General features: G+C 31.4%; 1 protein-coding gene across 3 annotated transcripts in view; it reads right to left on the reverse strand.

Moving 5' to 3' along the window:
- Positions 1-24,171, reverse strand: part of LOC110282721 (semaphorin-2A) — a 535,140-nt gene that overhangs the window by 43,650 nt on the left and 467,319 nt on the right. For all 3 annotated transcript variants that reach the window (XM_043041275.2, XM_043041274.2, XM_071186784.1), the window contains 2 exons: positions 19,551-19,613; positions 5,768-5,875 (listed from right to left, as the gene is read on the reverse strand). In XM_043041275.2, coding sequence (XP_042897209.1) covers positions 5,768-5,875; positions 19,551-19,613 — 171 coding nt within the window. The remainder of the gene's footprint in view (positions 1-5,767; positions 5,876-19,550; positions 19,614-24,171) is intronic.

Genomic DNA, 24,171 nt, shown 5'->3' on the forward strand with positions numbered 1-24,171 from the left:
CTAAATGAAGAATACTCAAAATTCTAGATCGCTACACAAACATAGATAATGTCTAGATTACGAGGCAGAATTTGTTAATGTAAAACGTTCATAAAAAGAAATAATCGTTTTTTTCGCATGCTTACTTTATGATAGGAAATTTGGGAAGTTTGACGAGGAAGATTTGTGCGAAGAAAAGCTTTGTACTATCGGAAAAATATGAGAATGAATCGTAGAACAATAAGGAAGTGATTAAACTCACGAGAATGCTTGCGAGAGTGATTAAATTGAAAAACAGAATGCAAAAGATGACTTGATTGCAAAACAACATACAAGAGTGTCTAAATTGCAAGACAGAGAATGTGAATAAAGATTCAATTTCGTCCATAAGGACAATACAATCAAGGCAGAATACGAAAATGACTGCATGCAAACGATTAAATTGCGAGTGCAAACGATTAAATGTGCAAACGATTAAATTTTAAATTACGAGACAGAATGCATAAATAATTAAGTTGCGAGACAGAATGCATAAATAATTAAGTTGCGAGACAGAATGCATAAATAATTAAGTTAGGAGACAGAATGCAAGAATGAATGAATTGCAAAAGAGAATGCAAGAGTTACTAAATTGGAAGACAAAATGTAAAACTAGATTACGAAAGAGAATGCGAAAATAACCAAGTTGAAAAACATGATGTGAGAATGACAAGATAAAAATGAATGAAACAGAAGACAGAATGTGAGAATGACTAGAATGCAAGACAAAATGAACGAATCGGCATTCAGAATCTGAGAAAGACTAGATTGCGAGACAGAATGCTTTAATGACTAAACAGCGAGCCGTTGTGTTTCTTCGATTCACTAAGATTAGAATGATAATGATTAGAATGATTAATTACTTGATTCGATTATTTTTATAAATCTTTAAAATACAAAATATTTTAATCTTGATTAATAAATATAAACCATAGCAACACAAAAGAGCTATTATTTTACAACTTCTCATAACGAAGTAATCTATGTAAAACGTAAATTTAAGAGTTAATGCTTAAAAACGAATAATGATGCTTGAAAATTAGTTTTTTCATTATCATTTATTATTTATGACTGTACTAACTAAACATAAATGCTTCAAGTTCAAAAAAAATATCTTGAATAATGAATAAAATGATGCCTACAGTAAAACTATTAAGATTAAAATTTTTTCCCCTTTTTTTAAATTTAATTTCTGAAGTATTTGAGTGAAAGTGCGTTATAGTTTACATACACCATCATCCGAGAATATAAATTTGGCGAGAAACTATTAATTTCACGGTTGGCGAGAACTGTTTAAAGGATATAATATTTCTTGCACTCGCCCGTAACATACTCAGCTAGGAAAAATCAATAGACTTATTAACTTGGATCGAAAGCCAATTATTTTATGCTTAAAAATTGCTCTGGGCTTCTGATATACGTCCGTATAAAAAAAATATTCGAAAATTTCCTTCCATAGCTTTTGTTTTCATGTGGTATTTCATGGAGGAAAAAAAAAGAAGTTTTTTTTCCACCTTTGAAAAAGTTTCTAAAGATCGATTTTAATTTGAAGTGGTAAGGATGTTTCGAGTTTAGGTGAAGCAAAGCTGACAGTAATGTATTACGCTTTAAATTTAAATTCCGATTTTTTTTTTGTTTTTTAAGTTTAGAAAAATGAAGAGTTCAATGTGATTTTTCATTAGTTTGATATAGTTCTTTTAATAAAATACTCCAACAATATGAGATTTAAAATTAGCTTTTTGAATTTTGCTTTTAAAGCTATCTTATCTCAATAATGAAATAATTTTAATAATGAACTGAAATTCCATTAAAAATAAAATTGATATTTTTCAAAAGAACTTTTTTTTTTTACCTTTCAAAATGAATTTTTATTTCATAGAAATTTATAAATTATATTCGAGTTATTAAAATTAAAATTAATGCACTTTTTTTAAAATTAATGCACTTTTTTTTAAAGAGACACTAATGCACTATTTTTAGCTAAATGTTCTTTTTCAATTATTCTTAGAAAAATGGAACTACTGTATATTATTTAAGAGAGGTAACTAGTCATAAAGAAAACATTACGTGACTGACTTATTACCGTAATAAAATACTGCGATTAATAAGTCATAGTAGTCACAAATATTTTACTCCTCGAAAACATGCTTGAAATGATACGGTTTCATAAGCAGTTTTTTCTCATTTTCAGGAAAGCTCGTGATAGAGTTTTCTCGAGATTGTAAGTCAATACTTCACTGAAAAAAGCGTGGGCAAACTGAAGTTCTTTGCGCATCTTTGACGCGCAAGTAACAATAGAATTTGAAACTTAATTTTATTTTTAATGTGTTTCTGCTTCTTAAGTTTTAGACGGTAGTGCAAATTTCCACGGTAAAATATAAATAACATTTGAAAATTTCAATTTTTGAAATGAAACTTATAATCCGACATAACAATGATGGATGTTTTAACAAATATTTCATCCTCGCTGAAATTTATTTTCTTAAACTGCCTTCATGAGAATACTTAATTTTTTTCTTTTTGATATTTCCAAGATGAAATATAGATACGATTGCTGAGATAATTGTATTAATAATATTCATTACGAAGATTTATACTTTTTCACTCGAAATGATGTGTTTTAAAATTTCTTTTCATGAAGTATGGCTTCTTTTTCATCCAACAATTAGAAGAAAGCAATTAGTCGGAGGCGATGATAATTAAGTTACATTTTTGTGTATTATTTAAAAATAGCGGAGCATTTACATCTTTGATATTGTTGATTGGATATTGATAATCAATTACTAAAAGAGTCGCGGTGGCTCAGGGGATAGAGTGATCACCTTCCAAAGAGGTGAACTGGGTTCGAATCTCAGCTTTGACTGGTCGATACGAATTCAGCAACCACAGAACTGATGTAAAATATCCCTAATATCCTCAATGGTTGGCGGATCATGGGTTAGAGTCCCCTTGCCGTCAGACTAACCGTGAGGGGTTTTCGTTGTTTTCTTCTCCATGAAACGCAATCGTGGGTTAGTTCCCTCAAAAAGTCCTCCAGGAAGGCAAAATTTTACTCAATACTTGATCCAGGAGTTCCAATTCCCTTGTCTTCTGGATTGGGTTCAAAATTACAAGACTAGAGTTGAACATTAGTAGTCATAAACTCAAACAATTGGGTCGACTGTTCAACGACGATTATAAATTATAAATCAGTTACTAAAAAAAGCGTGGTGGCTCAAGGAATAGAGCGTTCTCCTTCCAATGAGGTGAACTGGGTTCGAATAACAGCAATGGCTGGTCGATACGAATTCCGCACCCGGCTAGCACCGACCACAGTGCCGACGTAAAATATCCTCAGTGGCAGACGCATCATGGGTTAGAATCCCCTTGCCGTCAGGCTAACTGTGGGAGGTTTTCCTCTCCATGTAGAGCAAACGCGGGTTACTTCCATTAAAAAAGTCCTCCACGAAGGCAAAATTTCTCCCAATACTTGATCCAGTAGTCTTCTAGATAGGGTTCAAAACTACAATGCTACGGAGTTGAACATTAGTAGTCTTAAACCCCAAAATTGGGTAAGCTGTTCAACCACGGTTATAAAATAAAATAAAATATTAATTCAAAATTTAAAAAAAAAAAGAGACACGCGGCATATCTCCAGACAGTAAGCGGTGGGAAAAAATCTATTGAAACTAAATTATCATCGCCAAACTGAATTACACGGCGCCAAAAAAAGAATCGGCGATATAAATTACACTATTCTCAAGTGACGCCATTTTATGTAAGTAAAATTTCATTATGTCTCCTAGTTTAGTTATTTACTTTATGCCTCATGTTTAATAACAAGAGGGACATGAAAATACGTCCTGGGGACTTAAAACGAAACAAAATCAATCCATCTCGGTATTTTTCTAATACTATTCAAACAGTAAATGAATACTCTAATTAAGAGTGAATTATTCATCAGGCAAGAATCACTATTAAGACAAAACAGAACTAAGAAATCCTCTCCGAAATTCGAAACGTTCTCCCGTTTTGTTTATTTTTTAATGAGAAACTAATATCCCCCGCTCATTAAGTAAATACAAAAATGGGAGAAACATTAATCCAATTTTGAATTCCACAAAAGTTAAAGATCTAAATGTCACAGAAACTTCTCCTTTAATTTTTCCGCTTCATTTTTCTTACAAAACCATTTGTATCCAGTTTTTATTTTTTATTTTTTCCCAATTAAAAAAAATAAAAACGAGTAAAACGACAAGATATCGTCTGCTGCATTTTACGTGTTCGCTGAATATTGTCTTGATTACTTTTTAACGATGCACCCACTCGTGTATTTTGTTTAGATTTTTTTTTCTTCTTCTTGTTTATCAGATAATATATACGATGATCATCATTAGTTTGCTTAACGAGTTAGTACAGATTGCTGGAAAAATTATTTTTGTCTAGTTTACCTTTCTATGACAATGGGGACTTATTAACTTTTTTGCCAGTGGAAAAAGAAGAAAAATCACTCGCGTTTGAAAATGGGAATTTAACAATATTTTTTAAAATTTCGTTTTAATTTCATTTACCTTTCGTTGAATAGAAAATGAATATATATATCTATGATACTTTCATTAAAAAAGTTTAAACAATTGAAGAGCAATTTATTTTTTAAGTAATCATGTTTGCATTCATGCATAGATTGTTAAATATCAAATAGTTAAACTTTATTTTCTACAATGACTTAAACATCGATTCGATTTTATTGTACTGAGATAAATAAATTTTTATTAAAAGTGTTTTGGTCTTGCTTTATTTAAATCAATCATTTATTTGATTTCCAACTACACAAAAAGTTTTAACTTAGTAAAATAAAACATTAAAGCATTTACTCTAAAAATAGTTATACAATCTTTTTTTGTTAAATAAATCTTACCGTTTATTTTTTGTCTCAAATTTTTTTATCTGTTTCCGAGAGTTATACTCGATAAAGAGAGTAAAAAATTAGACTAACGATTTAAAAAAAATATTTGAAACATGAAAGCAGTTAAGGATAAGAAAACGATTTTTTCAGTAAATCCATCAGATAGGGCAAACATTTTTGTTCTAGAGTTTCGTATCCTTTTTTTTAGTTCAAATGTTTTCAACCAGATGGTGCTACAATCAATAAATCTATACATCAAAGAAAAAAAAAACCTGAAAATTTCTTCATAATTTAAGACATACAGTTATAGTTCGTTCACCAGGAGTTGGCACTTGGATCCGCCTTCATCACGTGGTATCCGACGATACTATTTCGCTATTTTTGGAAGAAGGACGAGAGCAATGCTGAACAAGGTTCTATTTGGCGATCGTATGACAAAAATATTTATTTCGTAATCTTCATGTGTATTTTTTTAACATTAAATATTTTATAAATTTGATGTTATTGAGTGACTAGTTTGTCATTTTTTGAGATATTTTGCTGCAATATATTTAATTAACGAAAAGTATAATAACAGATGATAAAGCGTAGTAAGTGACGGAAAAATAATTCACTGTTTGGTTTGGAGCACATTAAGGGTTGTCTCAATTTCAAGCACGGAGAGGTCTCTCTTCTTACTCCCGAGTTGAAGTGAACTCTGCTCCCTAAAAGCTGGAGCCAAGCGTCAGCTCCTGGTGAACGAACTATAGTTATACACTGATTTGAGAAATGGAAATAGAAACTTGTGCCTCAATACATTATTTCCGTTTTTCATTTGTTTCATTGAACTAAACAATGAGATTCTATATATTTTTAAATACTCACGTGAATGACATAATCCATGGGATTATGAGCGTTGGTCCCGCAAACATAAAGTTTGCTTCCATCTCCGATTGGCTGAATCACTCGGATGTGATTCCGGCAATCATAATGCTAAAAAGAGAAGAAAAAAAATATTTTTAGGTTTATTTTTTTAAAGTTCAAAACAATAACATAGAACAAATGAAAAAAAACAAACATTTGTTTAAATTGATTTATTTTATAATGTTCTAAACTATTCCCAAACTTAATGGTGAAGGTAGTATCAACTGAGGATATTTTTCGATTAGATGCACTGTTTTGCTGGACACTCGGTACCACTGACCCCTCCCCTCTGCAGGCCGTTGTTTTTAGGAAATAAATTTGGTAATTTAAGTCGAATCAGCCTGAACTTTCCGAATCATTTGTGATATGCATATTTATCGCTTCACAATTATAAACAGAAACAGGCCGGGATAGCCTGAGTGCTAGGGGGTAAGACCCATGCCCCAGAGGTCGTGAGCTCGATCCCCACCAATCGAAGTCTCCCCGTGTAGTAAATGGAGATTGGTGCACTTTAAATCTGTTGGGTCACAAAGTCCTCCAAGTTCCCATTTCAAATCAATACCTCTGGGGGTACTGAATTGGGGATTGATCATTCTCTGGTTCGGGTCAAAATTACGATTTGTGGAATAATGAATGGATGTATGAATGGGTCCGCCCTTTAAATAGGGCTGTGACGTGTGTGGGTGAAGTCGTATTCTTGACCATAGACGGCGCCACTGAAAAACAAGAAACGCACACTCTGCCATAAATTCGCTTGGTTTCAACCAAGCAGGCTTGCATTGCAAATGGCATTAGAGAAAACAACAACAATAACCAAAAATCTGCAGCCTTCAAATATGTATGAAGTCGGATAGTATACAACACGAATGCATATGAAAATATGCTTAAAAAATTATTTTTTTAATATCTTAAAATATACAAAAATAAATTTGTTTCTATTTTATAATGTTTCAAGGGAAAATTTATCTCTGCATATTATTTAATAATTAAGAAATAATTATTTACCTACTACAGCAATAAAATAACCTATTGCAATTAAAGCTATTATAACTAGTAAATAATCATTAACTTAATTATAAAAAAGACATGAAAACGAATTGATGTAAATTAATAGACCATAATTTTTAACATAACCAAAAACTATATATAACTTAATAATTAAAGTTATACATTTAATATCATATAAAGTTATATCATTATTAACATAATTACATAGCTTAATAGAAAAAAAATTACATGCAGAATTTCTTAACAAAATTATAGCAAAACTTTATTATACTTTTTATTTCTTAGTGGAATTAACATTTATGTATGGTAAAAATCTCCACATCAAATTTTCGCATAACAAAATAAATAAAAAAATTATTACATGCAACAAAAAAGCAAATATTAAATTAAACGCAGCCTAAGAATGTTTATGTTACATAATTTTTGATGAAAACATATTTTTTTTCCTTTTCAAAACACACTCAACAGGGTTCTCTATTGACTAGACTGAAAATTAGATTAATTAAAAGTTAAATGGATCAACTCATTTAATTAAAGTCTCAATCTAATAATGGAATCTAAAAAGGTACACAGAGAAGGGGAACATAGGGAAAAAAAGGTCGTTCTAGTAGAGTTGAGTTGTTTGAAAAATGTAAAAAGATTAAAAGAGAACTTGTACTTGTACTTAAAATAGATGAATGCTTTTTTGTCGGGTGGTGATTCATATGTAGTTTTAATATCGAGTAAAGCTATTAATGAGTTAGGTAAGCTATATACAATATTGAGTTAAATTTAGATATATTAATAAGAATAATATTTATTTTTAATATTTAATTCAAAAACTAACCAGTAAACCATGACTAAAGCTTGTTGAACGCACAGATATTGGATAAAAATTTCTTTATGTCCTTGAGCAATATAGAAATTCGAAATGAAATAATATTTATGCAGCACTAAGATAAAAAAAAAAAAACAACATTTCAAAAATACATTTTAATTATTTTTGGTTTCTTTATAAACAGAATTTCTTTTTCTGAAGTTCATCCAAACTTTTTGTACAGGGCGTGCAGCTACGCCATATAAATCTAACCATAAATAATGGCATAGCATCGAAAAATATATTTCATATTGTTATTTATTTGCGAGTCATATTCCGTGTATGACGCGAGCAATTATTTCCAATTCTAGAAGTAATTTTTCACCACATAAAATATTTACTTCTAATAATCCATTTGAAAAATTCACAAATAAGTCAATCACCATAAGAGCTCATTATTTATTTGCGAGTCATATTCCGTGCATGACGAGAGATGAAACAGTTCACCTATTCTGTTTCAAAACAAGCCGTTGCCCGTTACAATTTTTGAATGAATAAATTATGCAATCCTATATCAAATATTGACTAATATTAACCCATTTGAAAATTGTAATTTGTGAGTCATATTCCGTGCATGATACGAGATGAAACAGTTCCCCCATTCAGTTTCAAAACAAGCCGTTGTCCGTTACAATTTTAGAATGAATTAATTATGCAATCCTTTATCAAATATTGACTTGTATTAACCCATTTGAAAATTGTAATTTGCGAGTCATATTCCGGGCATGACGCGAGATGAAACAGTTCACCCATTCAGTTTCAAAACAAGCCGTTTTCTGTTACAATTTCAGAATGAAATAATTATGCAATCCTATATCAAATATTGACTTGTATTAACCCATTTGAAAATCGTAATTTGCGAGTCATATTCCGTGCATGACACGAGATGAAACAGTTCACCCATTCAGTTTCAAAACAAACCGTTTTCCGTTTCAATTTTAGAGTGAATTAATTATGCAATCCTATATCAAATATTGACTTGTATTAACCCATTTGAAAATTGTAATTTGCGAGTCATATTCCGTGTATGACGCGAGATGAAACAAACATTTCGGTTTCAAAAAAAATAATTTCCAATTTTAGAAGTAATTTGCACCACATAAAATATTGACTTTTAGTAACCCATTTGTATAATTCACAAATAAGTCAATCACCATAAGAGCTCATTATTTATTTGCGAGTCATATTCCGTGCATGACGCGAGATGAAACAGTTCACCCATTCAGTTTCAAAACAAGCCGTTTTCCGCTAAAATTTTAGAGTGAATTAATTATGCAGTCCTATATCAAATATTGACTTGTATTAACCCATTTGAAAATAGTAATTTGCGAGTCATATTCCGTGCATGACGCGAGACAAAATAAACACTTCGGTTTCAAAAAAAAAATGTTTCCAATTTTAGAAGTAATTTTGCAGCACATAAAATATTGACTTCTAATCATTTGAAAGGATAATTAATCAATATGATTAGAAAAATTCGCGAACAAGTCAATCACCATCAGGCCTAGTTATTAGCTTGCGAGTCATTTTCTTTGAGGGCACATGATAAAACAGATCATACCAATCCAGTTTCAAAGCAAACCTCCAAGGTAAGTCTTCTGGAGGTTTTGAGCGTGGAATCGTTCAGAGCTTTTATCCCTCCTCCCCTTTATCTTCGAAAGTGTTATGGCGATGCATTCATCAAAGCCTCTCCGAAGCGACGACTGCGGATTCGAATAATAAAAATGAATTTCTCCTCAGAGGGTGCTCTAAATCAGTTTAAGTACCTTTCGAGGATGTGATATGTGGTACCTCACAGCAATGACAAATCATTGGATGAAGTCTTTGCGTCGAACCATTGTTGAAGCCGTAAAACTGCAATTGCGTTGTTGGAAAGCTCAAATGCCCCGAGATATGTTGGTTTAGACACACTTTATAAGTCAATAATATGAATCTATAATTTGCGTCAGTCGTTAAGATTGTAATAACCGAAGCGGAACGGGCAAGACACTTATGAACGAGGAAAATACGAAGTAAACGTTTTGATAGATTAAATTGGAGAAATCTTTTAAAGTTTTAAAAAAATTGTACGATTTGGCAAAAATGGCTAATGACGAAGGTAGAATAAAAATCTTCTAATTCGCTCGCGTTGTTACTCCACAGACTAATTTATGGGACGTTACGAAAATTTCCAAAGTTACGGAAATTCCATATTGGTTAACTAGCAATTGAAGAATCAGCAGGTAAATTTATCTGGAGATTTTTTAAGCACACTCCTTTGCAACCAAACATAAAATAAATTCCCCTTAGATAAATAATCCCAAGAAACTGAAGTGTTAAGATAGAACTTGATCGTAAACTTCAATCTCTTTAAAAATATACAAATATTAAATAACAGTCAACAAGTTTAAAGCACTAAAAAAATAAGATGAAATGCTTTAAACTTGTTGACCGTTATTTAATAGTTGTATATTTTTGAAGCAATTGGAAGTTTTCAATCAAATTATATCTTTCCGTTTCTTGGTATTATTTATTTAAGTAGAATTTATTTTATGTTTGGTGGCAAAGGATTGTGCTTAAAAAATCTCCAGATAAATTTACTTGCTGATTCTTCAATTGATTGCTTGTTTACTATTTTGGAGATTTCCGTGACTTTCGGCAGATTTGTCTGTGGAGTACAACGCGAGAGAATTGGAAGATTTTTATTACAGATATTGGATAATTCTACTTAATTAGCAACAAAGTGACAAAGTTTTCTCCTGTACTTAATTTTTGGTAGACAGTTCAAAGTTTCTAAATAAATGATTCCGTTAGTATGGTATTGCAGATTCATGTTAATAGAGGTTTTGTTCAGTCAGAATCATCCAAGCAACATGGTCTGTTCATGGAAAGTCATGACATTTAAATTCATGTCATAAAAGAAAAGCAGTCAATTCGAGCTCATCATCAATAAACATGTCACTCATCTGTGTTTCTTTCATTCATATATTTATCACGGTGTCATAAGAGCAACAAAGCCTGTTCGTGCTCATCACCAATGAGCATGGCACCCAGTAAAATAAATATCATGCATTAAATACATCATATTCATGCATTTATCGTGTCATAAGAGCAACACAGCCTGTTCGTGCTTATAATCGATGAGCATGTCATCTGTGTATATTTCACTCATACCTTTATCATCGCGTCATAAGAGCAACACAACCTGTTCGTGCTCATCACCAATGAGTCAAATATGTATTATACATCAAATAAATCAAACAAATCATATTCATGCAATCATATTCAAGTCATATTCATGATGAGCACGAACATATTCACAAATCATATTCATGATGAGCACGAACAGCCTATGTTGCTCTTAAGACACGATAAATATCGTGTCTTAAGAGCAACATAGGCTGTTCGTGCTCATCATCGTGGCATTTAGTCATCTGAGTATCTTTCATTCATACATGTATCATCGTGTCATAAGAGGAACACAACCTATTCATTCTCGTCATCAATGAATATGGCACTCAGTCAAACATGCATCATGTATCAAATATGTATCATATTCATGCATTTATCGTGTCTTAAGAGCAACACAGGCTGTTCGTTCTCGTCATCAATGAACATGGCACTCAGTCAAATAGGCATCATGCATCAAATATGTATCATATTAATGCACTTATAGTGTCATAAGAGCGACACAACTTGTCCTTGCTCATCATCATGACATTCAGTCATCTGTGTATCTTTCATTCATACATTTATCATCGTGATATAAAAAGCAATCTTATCTGTTCGTGTTCAGTATGATAAAACTTGACATTTTTCTTACATTCAGTCACTTATCTTTCATGAACACATACATCTTCTTACTTGTATACATTGTAGTAATACAAAAAATACAAGTTGTAAAAACTTGTTATTTTAAGTATTACTACAAGGGATTGAAATTAGGCGTAATAACTTTATTATTTATGTATTTTTAGATGAGAATACAGTAAAAAAACAAACAAACGATGGAAAATTCAGCATTTTTGAGATCCATCAAAAAAGCAATTATAAAAAACGGTTGACTGTTACTTTTGACAAGATTAATGAGAAAAAAAAACAACAATATAGATTTCTTCCTGTTAAATCATTGATTTATTTTCTTTTCCGAACAAGTATTCTTTGAAAGCTCTCGTCACTTCTGTATAGTTAGATAGTACCGGTAAAGAAAGAAAAAAAGAAGAAGGGGGAGAAAAAAAGAAGAAGAAAATTTAGGTTTAGTCAGGTGTCTTCCGATAAACTCGTTTTTTCTCTCTGCCTTGCTCCTTCATCTTCATTCTTCGAACTTTTTTTCTTTCTTCGCCATTTTGTTCTTTGGTCGATGGCAGGAAAGAGGGCGAAGAAGTCAAGTGACGAGAATTTAGTATGGGATGTTCAGGATGTTCAGAAAATGGAACAAGGTGAAATCTTAGATTGAACCAAAAGACGATATCACACTTTCTGTTCAATAACTGATTTCGGATTCCGGAATAAAATTATGCTGGAATTTTTCCGATGCAACGGCTCCAAATCTTAGCAATACGTTTTCAGACTATTCTAATTTAAAAATATATAGAAAAATCACGCATAAAAGTTGGTTCTATAATAATTCTAAATGTTCAAAAAATTTTCTGGTACTAATTCAAAAATTATTTTACTAATTGGATTATGTGGCATTTGGTTTCGCAAAAATTAGCTGTACCACAAAATTAATTTTGATGTTAGATCTCATGTAAAATTTTTATATAGTTAGTTAGCTTCGTTCTACATGAAGCTATCTCACTGCCATACTTTGAATGAATTCTCCTCGTGACATAGTAAACAATCAATCGTGACGTAGTAAGCTTCGTTCTACATGAAGCTATCTCACTGCTATACTTTGAGTTAGTTCTCCTCGTGACGTAGTAAGCTATCAATCGTGCCATAGTAAGCTTCGTTCTACATGAAGCTATCTCACTGCCATACTTTGAGTCAGTTCTCCACGTGAGGTAGTAAGCTATCAATCGTGACGTAGTAAGCTTCGTTCTACATGAAGCTAAGGCTCAATTCAGGGGCTCTACATGAAGCTATCTTACTGCCATACTTTCAGTTAGTTCTCCTCGTGATGTAGTAAGCTATCAATCGTGATGTAGAAAGCTTCGTTCTACATGAAGCTATCTCACTGCCATACTTTGACTTAGTTCTCCTCGTGACGTAGTAAGCTATCAATCGTGATGTAGTAAGCTTCGTTCTACATGGAGCTATCTCACTGCCACACTTTGAATTAGTTCTCCTCGTGACGTAGTAAGCTATCAATCGTGACGTAGTAAGTTTCGTTCTACATAAAGCTATCTCACTGCCATACTTTGAATTAGTTCTCTTCGCGACGTAGTAAGCTATCAATGTAAAAACTCTGGTTAGTTCTTATGTGGCATAAAGCCATACCAATGCTGCGCCTTGATTTAATTCTGTCACATAAAGGTATCTGCGTTACACCCCGGGCTAGTTTATCCTGTTATCCAGTTATCCTGTCTTTTAATTTATTTTTAGTTCAAGTTTGCATTAATTAACATTTTGGAGATTATCCCTTTAACTAATTCGTGAGAAAGACTGTTTCCCTGGACTTAGTTAACAGACCAATTATAATTGCTAAGTTTTCCTTTATTCCCTAAAATGAAACATTTTACGGATTTACTTGGAAAGATTTTCCCTAACTTTTAATGAGGAGCACAACGATTTTGTATATANTAAAAACTCTGGTTAGTTCTTATGTGGCATAAAGCCATACCAATGCTACGCCTGGGTTTAATTCTGTCACATAAAGTTATCCACGTTACACCTCGGGTTAGTTTATAAGTATGCACTAATTACCATTTTGGAGACTAATTCATGACTAATTCACCCTTTAACTAATTCATGAGAAAGACTTTTTCCCTGGACCTATTTAACAAACTAATTATAATTACTAAGTTTTCCCTTATTCCCGAAAACGAAACATTTTACAGATTTACTTGGCAAGATTTTCCCTAACTTTTAATAAGGAGCACAACGATTTTGTACCACTTTGATAACTGTTCTCTGTCTAACAATTATATAATTATTAAATAAATTTTGTAATAAATTTTGTAAATAAATAAATAAATATAAATAAAGAAAATTATTCCAATGTTAGATCTTATACGGCCGTATAACGTTATTAACTAAATTATAATAAGAATTAATCTCTAGGATACGACAAAAATGAACAACTAAATCTTACTTAAATATTCTGGCTTCATCTTCTTAGTTGTTATTCACAGAAGAATGCTCGTATATATATGTAAGTTTGGTGAAACATTCGCTGATTTATTTATCTATTTCAGCTAATATTGTTTCCCCCCCCCCATATCTTCTTTGGTTAATCTGGATTCCGTTCCATATAAGTACATAGTTGTCTATAATAAAACAACTTCCTTTCCTGCACAATCCTTTCGTTTCCTACGTGCAGAGACATCTTTCATAAATTATTAGTTAAACATGAAACAGGAATAATATCTATCTATCTATATATATATCTGAATAATATTTGCATTGAATAAATTCTATTCAGATTTTTCTTGTTATGATCTTTTTCAATACTTGAAACTCCGGCTGATTAATAAGCATCGGATATTTCCCATGATTCCAATTTTTTTTTCTTCTTTTCGAGACAAACGCAACTCTACAAGTTAGTTTCTAATATCCAACTTTTTTCAATCAAAATGTTTTTGCTTGTAGAGAAAGTGAACAGATTCAACGAGTCGAGTCCAGAAATGTATTTTTTTTCCCAGAGCATTAGTTCAAAGAAGATCGAAAATAAATTACTATGTTCCTCAAAAAAAAAACTTTTCATCTTGCAATGACCTCCTCCCCTACACACCCTTCATTCATTCATTATTATTATATTTTCTTGTTATTTTTTTCTTTTCTTATAAAGGATTCCATGAGCGTGGGTTGGAAAGGGGAGCAAAGAGGAGATGGGACGGGTCCATTTTCTTATCTCGGTCCTTGCAGCGGGGCACGCTTCATGGAGGAACTGAATCGGCCTATTTTTTCCCTCATAAGGAATTGATGGAGCTCTACGAATAAGGGAAAAAAATTGTAAGAGCAGCTATTATGTTAAAAGAAAATGAAAATCCTGGGTGTAAAAAACTTTGCCCTTTTCCCCTTTTCTTGTGTTTGTCTTTTAAACAGTGAGTACTCTCAATTGTTAATCTTATTTCTTACTTATGGACGTCTTAGTTGATTTTTGATGCGATGTCCCTATAGGGAATAATTAGGGAATTTATCATCCTCTTTTTTTACGCTGAATTCGGTTTATTTTTAATGTTTAGAATGTGTCACGGTATTTACAAATGGCGTTATTCTTCTTCTTTCATCGATTATTTAGCTTCCTTATTGTTATACTTTTAAAGCCTATTATTCATAAAAATTTCCCATACTTTTCTTTAACTGATGTCTAATTAAATATCAAGGCACTAAGATAATCTTTTGACTGATTTAGTCATTAGAAATCATCTATCATTTGTTATATTTATTAAAACTTATTATTCATAAATATTTCACATATTTTTCTTTAACTGATATCTAATTAAATATCAAGACACTAAGATAATCTTTTGACTGATTTAGTCATTGGAAATCATCTATCATTTGTTATATTTATTAAAACTTATTATTCATAAAAATTTCACATATTTTTCTTTAACTGATATCCAATTAAATATCAATACACTAAGATAATCTTTTGACTGATTTAGTCATTGTAAATCATCTATCATTTGTTATATTTATTAAAACTTATTATTCATAAAAATTTCACATATTTTTCTTTAGCTGATATTTAATTAAATACCAAGACACTAAGATAATCTTTTGACTGATTTAGTCATTGGAAATCATCTATCAATGTAAATGATAGATGATTATATTTATTAAAGCTTATTATTCATAAAAATTTCACATATTTTTCGTTAACTGATATCTAATTAAATATCAAGACACTAAGATAATCTTTTGACTGATTCAGTCATTGGAAATCATCTATCAATGTACATGATTGATGCAATCAACTGTAAATCATCATCAACATAAATATACATAAAATTTCTGTTCATTTCTATAGAAATATGCTAATGGGGCATTTTTGTTTATGATTTTGTGTTATGCTTACTTTTTGATCCTATTTATCATAAATTTTGATTCAGATTAATATATTTAAATAGTAATTAAGACTATAAATAGTAGACCTTATATAGTATTGTCCCAACTATCCATAATAAGGAACTCAAATTTCCTCTATTTTTTCGCCAACCATTAAACATTTACGATACCGTTTTCAAAATCTTTAAAAAATCTTTCTTAAATGAAAACAATTAAAAAAAAATGATAAATCTTAAAATAAATGTGCAATTAAAAGTTTCGTCAAATAAGCTTGAAAACAAGAACAAATAAAACACCTCAAATCCAATCAGTTCGTTTACTCTAATAAAAAAACGAAAATAACACGTACAGATCAGCAGTTTCTTTTTTAAAAAATATCTTGTGAGAACGTGGTAATATTTTTTCTAATGGTTTTTGTCGAATGAAAAAAAAAATATCCCGTTTAAGTATCGCCTTCAACATCCAAATAGAAAAAAAGTGATTGGCTGTCAATTCACACCATCCTAGCCAATCAAAACTTGGAAAGGAAATCAAAACCACACGCCAACTTGGCATCAAGTATAGAAGAAGAACGTCAAATACATCGTTTCACGGTCCAGCAGCTTTAGATGACATCCGACGGACAGAAAATTTTCCAGAGTTGTCTCCTGAAAAACCTGACAGAGCGTCTCAATTTGGCGGGGAATTTAACTCGGGCAGTCTGAAAAGACGACATTTATGGACACGATAATTGGTCATCAGGTAGCAAGCTCTAAAAATAAAAATAAACACGCAAGCCTAAAACTAATAATTTACGATGACAAATTTGTAGACATTGTTGAGTCGGTATCATTCAGAATTGCAAACAAGTCTAGGCATTAAAATTTGATGAAAGATGCACCCTTTAGCTCCCACATGTAGCGTATGTAAATTATTTAAATTATTAGTCAATTTCGTAATTAAAAAATATTCGTTAAAGATGTATCTACGGTAAATTATCAATAAACTAAATATGAAAATTGACTAGGGTTCAAATTCAAAAAAAAAAAAAACTTTAACGGGAGCATTCAAAACCACTACTTAGATAAGCTGTTTATCATTGGTTGTATAGATAGAGAGACTAGCAAACCAAGATATTTAAATAGAAAAATTTCATATTGATTAATTTGTTTTAGAACGAGCATATTTTTCTTGAAGAACCACGGAGCATAGAGATACCCTCTGCAGTACAGAACATATTTTGCTTAAAGCGTTCAGGAATTGTGAAATTTGTAACCAAGAAAAGTTTGCTGATTATGGAATATCAACAAATTTAATCATTATTAATAGATTATCAACAATTATTTTCATTATAAATGAATTTGTTGATAATGAATGATTCGATAAATGGGAAAGCATAAAACTTGTTTTCTTTTGCTACATATCTAATAGCGTTGCAAATACCAGCTTGTATGTTTTGTAGCATTTATGCAAGCATATGAGTCCAATTTTATCAAAAAGCGACTTTTCCTCTTTCTTTCTTGAAACGTAATAGTTTGATTATTACTTAATGATTACGTCATGATTACTTAAATGAAAAATAACTTATTTAAAAAAAAATAGTAATAAATTTTTTTTCGTAGTATATAGTACTAGTTTAACAAGTGCACCAGCACAACACAATACTAATTAGCCTAAAAGTATGTGGGTTCACTGCAGTAAGTCTGAAAAGTATCAGGCTAATTAAGAAATAGAGACTTATCTAATTAAAGCCTGGCTCATTGCAAAATTTCAGTGGCTGTTTGCAAAAAACCGGATTATTCGATTATCCTACTACACAGATGCTAACTAGATTTATACTTAAAAGAGTACGAAACAATGTGGAAACCTAAATATAATTAAACTATGAGCTAATTAACGTGTTGAATGCCATGGGGGTCACCGGTGACCGGTACTGAGTTTGTTCGTAGCGCAACGGGTATCAGCGGTGACCGGTGAAGCCAAGACTATTAGAAACACATGATTCGAGTAATTTTTTAATGCTTTTCATTTTTTAAATATTATCGTTACTAAAATGGTTTGAAGAAATTAATGCAATATCGAACACACAAAAATCATTTTGGCCAGACCATGTAAGATTAGCGTGGCATTCAACTTGTTAAAGCGTAGAGCTAATTAAAAAACTCTAATTAAAGTCAGGTTCATTACAATATTTCAGTGGCTGTTTGCAAAAAACCGGATCATTCGATTATCGTACCACGCAGATACTAACCAGATTTATACTTAAAAGAGTACAAAGCAATGTGTAAACCTAAATATAATTAAACTATGACAAAACATTTAGACATCAAAAAACAAGCAATTATTGAAAATATCATTACATATATTTTCATGTTTAAAAAAATTAAAGTCACGACAGGAAAATGCATTTTACTGCACTACTTCTTTTTATTTCAATCTGCAAACTCAGTTTTTAATGACAAATTGTTTAATGAAAAACCAAAAAAAACTGCAGAAGTTAAAAAAAATCGTAATGGCAGGCTTCTGCAGGCCATGCATCTGCTTCTAGATAGTAATTTCGTTCTTAAAAGCCCACTCCAACGAATTTTCAACTCCCTTTTCAAAAAGCCCTTTTACTAAAATGAAAACGATTAATAAAATATTAAGCTGCCCAAAAAAAGGAATAAAAATTCGAAGAGAGTTAGAACAACACCCCTTCACTTAGCCTATATCTGTTATGATTCTACGTTGCCACGCGATATTGGAAGAGTAGAAAAAAAATTAAACTCCGGACACCCGATGCTGTAATGCATGTTAATCAGTTCGCCAGTGATCGATACTTGCTTAAGATGAGTGCTTTTTCAGTTGCTTTTTTTCCCTCTCTTCTTCTTTTTTAAAAAGAAAAGATTTTTCTTTTCCCCCCAATTTTTTTTTTTTTATTCATCACGGTCGAGCTATATTTTTCGGAAGCACCAATCAGTTAATTTGTTTCCACAGGCGTTGACCGTGCGAACTTAATTAAGAAAATATAGAACCTAAAGCTTTTTATGTGGATGAAGAAAAAAAAAAACATCACGAAATGCAGATAACCAATTTAATGGAGTTTTTACATTGTATAAAAATCAGCATTTTCGATTTCGTGAAAATTATATAGAGGCGATATAACGTTTGCTTGTGCAACTTAATTTTGTAAAAGTTACATAACATATAATAAAAACATTCGTAAAACTTAAAAAAAAAAAAATGAACTCCTTTAAAATATTTCTTTATACTTTATACAATTATAGACTTTAATGGAGGAGAAATTTGATTAACTTCTTAAAATTTCGCAAATTTATTGGCTAAAAAAAACAGGTTAAGTAACATTTTAAAAATTTGCTATTTCCCCGTGTTTTCGAAGTTTTCCCATGTAGTAAATGGTAACTGATGCACGTTAAATCAGTTGGATCACAAAGTCCTCTATGTTTCTATAACAAATTATATCTCTGGTGGCATTGAATTGGAGATTGTTGTTCGCTGGTTCAGGTCAAAATTACGATTCGTTGATGAATGAATGGATGTATGAATGGGTCCACCCTATAAACAAGCTGTGGCGAGTGTGTGGCTGAAGTCATATTCGTGGCAATAGGTGGCGCCACTGAAAGATAAGAAACGCCAGCTCTGCCTTAAATTCCCTTGCTTTCACTAAGCAGGCTTGCTGGTATTGGCAAGTAGCATTAGAAACAACAACAGCAGTAACAAAATTTTTTTAGAACAGAAACTTACTTCTGACTTTCCTTTGGATACACACTGAGGAATGTTCGATGGTTCTATTGTAATTGCATCTCCCTGAAAACAAAATCATTCAATTAGTAATGACAGTTAAAAAAAAATTAAATATTTATAGATAAATAAAACTTTTACTTAACTTAATAACTTTTCAATATCATAATTGTAAAATGATAACTCATTTAAGTTTTAAGAGCTAGCACGGAAGAAAGATAAACTTGTTAGCAAACCTGTTTCATTTCCAATTTGTTTATTAAAGGATTTGCAGCCAGTTGTTTCAATTTTTGGGTATATTTTAGAAAATAGGGCAGATAATTACTTTTTTCTACCAATGCATGAGTTAGGGGTATATTTAGGAAAATTCTGCGTGCGTAAACTACAATATCTATCACTTTAAAAATGGTCCATTTACTATATTTTCCCTTTGAAATATGTAGTCTATCGGACACTAAGTAAATTCATAATTTTACAAAAACAACAGATTTAAAAACATGATTTATCTTTCTTTTTAAGAACAAAATCTTATTTTCCCGCAGACGTTTCCGGAAAGAATTCGATTCCAAAGACTGACCAGAGGTTTTCATGATTTTTATAAAATCTCAAAATTAAGAATCAATTTTCACAATTAGACAAAATCAGTATTTGTTTCAGAGCTCCAGATCGACCTTTGGTAAGTATGACCTTTGAAAGTTTTTATTTCATATTTCTATTTTTCCAAAAATAGACTTTTACGAGCGCCTCACATTTTATTGAAATAATTGGGAAAATTCATAAACCAAATTTTATATAAAATATAAACCAATTACACATGAAAAAAAAAAGCACAAAACATGTTCTTCAATTTTGATACAGTCTTCTATTTTCTTTTCTGTTTCTAATAATAATGCATACAATTTCCTATTTCACATTTCTATTTCTGACTTATTCTAAAAATAAAAAAATAATTATGGCGGTTCCCAATAATAGAATCATACATACACGAAAGTCGACTGCTTTAATCAAAAAAATAATGATACTACACAAATTACACATTTAAGGAATTCAACTAAAACCAAATTTTAACGAAAAGAAAACAAAATATATTACAAAAATAAACGCATAAAACACGAAACCTATTATCTCTGTTCTTTACTTCCTTAGAAATCTATAAATTTTTCTATTTTTTCAAGTTTTATTTTTATAAGAATGGATAAATTTAAAATTTTCCACATAATTTTTCTACTTTTCGCTTCTTCTAAAAACAGATAAGTGTGACAATTCCTAAAAATAGAATTCCACGTGAATGACAGTTTAAATCAAATGATAATTCAGAAATTCGGCATTTACGTAGTTAAACTTACATCAAATGCTCATCACGGAGAAAAAACTGAGATAATTTACAATTAATTAAATAAATAAAACCTAAGAACCCCGCTTTAATCTATCGATAAAAAAATTTCGAAATTATGGAATATATATAAAAACATTCCAATAACGATATATTTAATACATTTCGTAGTATAAAAATACCCATTTTCCGATTTTATGCTACAGTTATATACTTTTTAGTGGCAACTGCTAACGCGCCATAACAAATGCGCCCGACACAATAAACGTGCTTTAAGTTCTATGACTCCTATTTAAGCTATAAATGATAAAATACCCCACTAAAAATCATTTTAAGACCCACGAAGACGTTGGGCCAACGAAAAATATCCAGCTTCACACGCCAGTGTTTATATTGGCGTTATCTTAGAGAAAACTCTAAGAGATTTTCGCCAACGGAATAAGTCACGTTACGGCTACAGTGAGAAAGTGTGTGTCTTACCTGAAACCTCCCCAGAACATTATACTTCCGGGAATTATTCCGCGCGGGATGGAGGCCGTTAATATTTAAAGACTCAATTTCTCGTCCCGTCCATTTGGGGGGTGTATGCTTGCTGGTGTCGACGTGAAGATATCGTGCCCTAACCACGTGATATTATTATTCCTATGGTGGGAAATGCCTTTCTATGCTACCGTTTCACAATTTGCGTAGGTAGCGTGTTCCTTTAGTTTCTTAAGCAGCGAAAAAAGAAGACAACGAATTGGATTTCGTGAGATGCTTGAATAATAAAATTGAAGGAGGCAATTCAGACTAGTATTTTTAATAGAATTTTGAATAAATTTTGGCTAAAGAATAGAGGTTGTTTTATTTATTTACTCTTAAAAACATTTGCTTTTATTTTAAGTATAAAACATGTTTTGTAACACGCGAGTTATGGCTAAGTATAACCATAACTTTCCTTGAAGTTGATACGCAGGGCATTTACCGAATAAAAACATTGTTATTTAGTATGTTTATTCGCAAATAGTGGAACTACAAATGAATGTTCAATATTTAAGTTGAAATAAATAAAAACCAAATACCATAGCAAAATCTTACAACAAAAAATAAGCACCATTTAAGCACTTTTTAGGGATGAAAATTCTTCCCGACAAAATAAGAACTTATATTCCCTGCTAGAACTGTACCGATATCCAACTTACCCCAGATCACATTTTCGAATGCCCAGCCCTTACACCATAGGTTTTACAACTGGGTATGGTGCCACTGGCTTCAGAACTTTGTGAGATCCTCTACAGTAATGATGTATTGGAGCTAGCGGATGCAGTTTTGAAGGCACACGAGGCCATTTAATTGTCCATGGACACGATAAAAAAAAGCACTTTTTAAGTACTACATACATTTACAAAATGATTTTCGAAGACTTTACTTGATCATGATAAAATAACTAGTTTCTGACAAAGAACTCTTTTCTTGATTATATTAACCATTATAAAATGATCGAGAGATTTTTTGGTTCAATATCAGAGGGTGGAAAATGAAGTCTAAAATTGAGAATATCTTGCAAAATGCAGCAGAGGTGCACATGAGAGTGCAAGAATCTCACCGAACCCAGCTCAGTAGATGCACATGCGAACTTGTAAGTATTTCATCAAGCATGTAAAATGATTGGTGCTTTCATACTCTAACGACCGATGGTACGCCGAATTAGATTGTGGTTGAATGAATTTTGAAAACGTTGAAAAGAACAATATGAAAAGCACGCTTTTACATAATACACGGGGAGAAAATCGACATTGTAAAGAAAAAAAAATCACATTTTCGAAAAGGGAAAATTAAGAACTTTTTACAAAAACCCACATGAAAAAAAGCACCTCTAAGGGCTTTTAAAAAACGAAAATCTAAAATAGCACCCTTTAAGAACGCTGCGCACAATGAAATAAATGTTCAAAACCATTTTTCAGAATTGAAAAATCAAATAAACACTCAAGTTTAAATTACAGAATCAAAACAAAGAAAAATCAAATGAGTACTCAAGAAAAATGAATATTGAAAATTAGAAATGAAAAAAGAATCAAATAAGTATTTACAGAATAGAGTAAAAGAAGGACCAAATATTCAAGACCAAATCAAGAAAAAGAAATAAATTTCTGAAGTAAAGAATAATCGACTGATTATTCAAGACCGATTTCCAGAATTAAGATATCAGAAGAATATTGAAAACCAAATTCCAGAATAAAAAAAGATGAATCAAATTGGACTGTTTCACACGGCACATAAAAATAGTGGGAATAGTTTAAATTAGACAACACGATTTGTTAAATTTCGCTCACGTTCTAACTATTTGCAAATAGAAATATGCTGTATAAATATAATGAACCAATACTGTTTTTATAGTGACCTTTCTATATTACGAGCCCCAATCGTTCATCTATCAGCTGGATAGACATGTAATCCAAAAGATTGGTTTTTAATTAAAAATACCCGGAATTTTATTTTTCCCGGATCGGGAATGGGAGTGGGCACGCTAAAATACAATCGGGAAACGTTGACACCGGTCGATCGACCCCCTTTTTCTATTTTCGCCCCCTTATTAATCGAGAGGAACATTCGATTAGTCTCCGTCTACTCTAAGGTATCTCATGTTGGCTTTTAATCTAGTGTAACAGGGTGACGGTTTCAAGCTTATGCAGAAAAGAACCATTTCTGCACTCTCGAGACTTTATGGAATTGTTTCGTAGAGTTGAAGATTTAATCGGTGATTCAAATCAATGATTCGGGTTATTTGAATAGTGATACGAATCAGTTAAATTGATATATGACTTTAAGTCTAGTGGCAAAACTTTAAACAATGCTCTCTCGCGCGGGAGAAGCGCTTCCTGGCAAATTCTGTATCGCAAGCATTTTTAATTTGAAATTTAAACCAAGATGAAAACATGACGTCTTAAATGCAGAAATTTTATTTCCTCAAAAATATCGAAATTCAAAGAAATCATTGAAGGGCTACTTAGGAAGTAACTTACTAAGGAAGTAACCTACTAAGGAAGTAACCTTACAATAATTGTCTGCATTTTGATCATTTTTTTTTCTTTTTTTCTAAATCAAGCTTTTGAAACTTCTTTGACTCAAGTCAAAATTCCTGATGGTCCCATCAAAAATTTTTGATGGTTTATGTTGGTTTCCAGTGAGATTCATCATGGCCAACATTCTTTGATGGTCACCATCATCCAACATTTTCCATTATGTATTCATCCATTGTGTGTTTTTGATATGCCACCAAACTTCCATCATTAAAATGTTGGAAAACGCTAC

Source organism: Parasteatoda tepidariorum, chromosome 10 (genome assembly GCF_043381705.1).
Source record: "Parasteatoda tepidariorum isolate YZ-2023 chromosome 10, CAS_Ptep_4.0, whole genome shotgun sequence".
NCBI classification, from domain to species: Eukaryota; Metazoa; Arthropoda; class Arachnida; order Araneae; family Theridiidae; genus Parasteatoda; species Parasteatoda tepidariorum.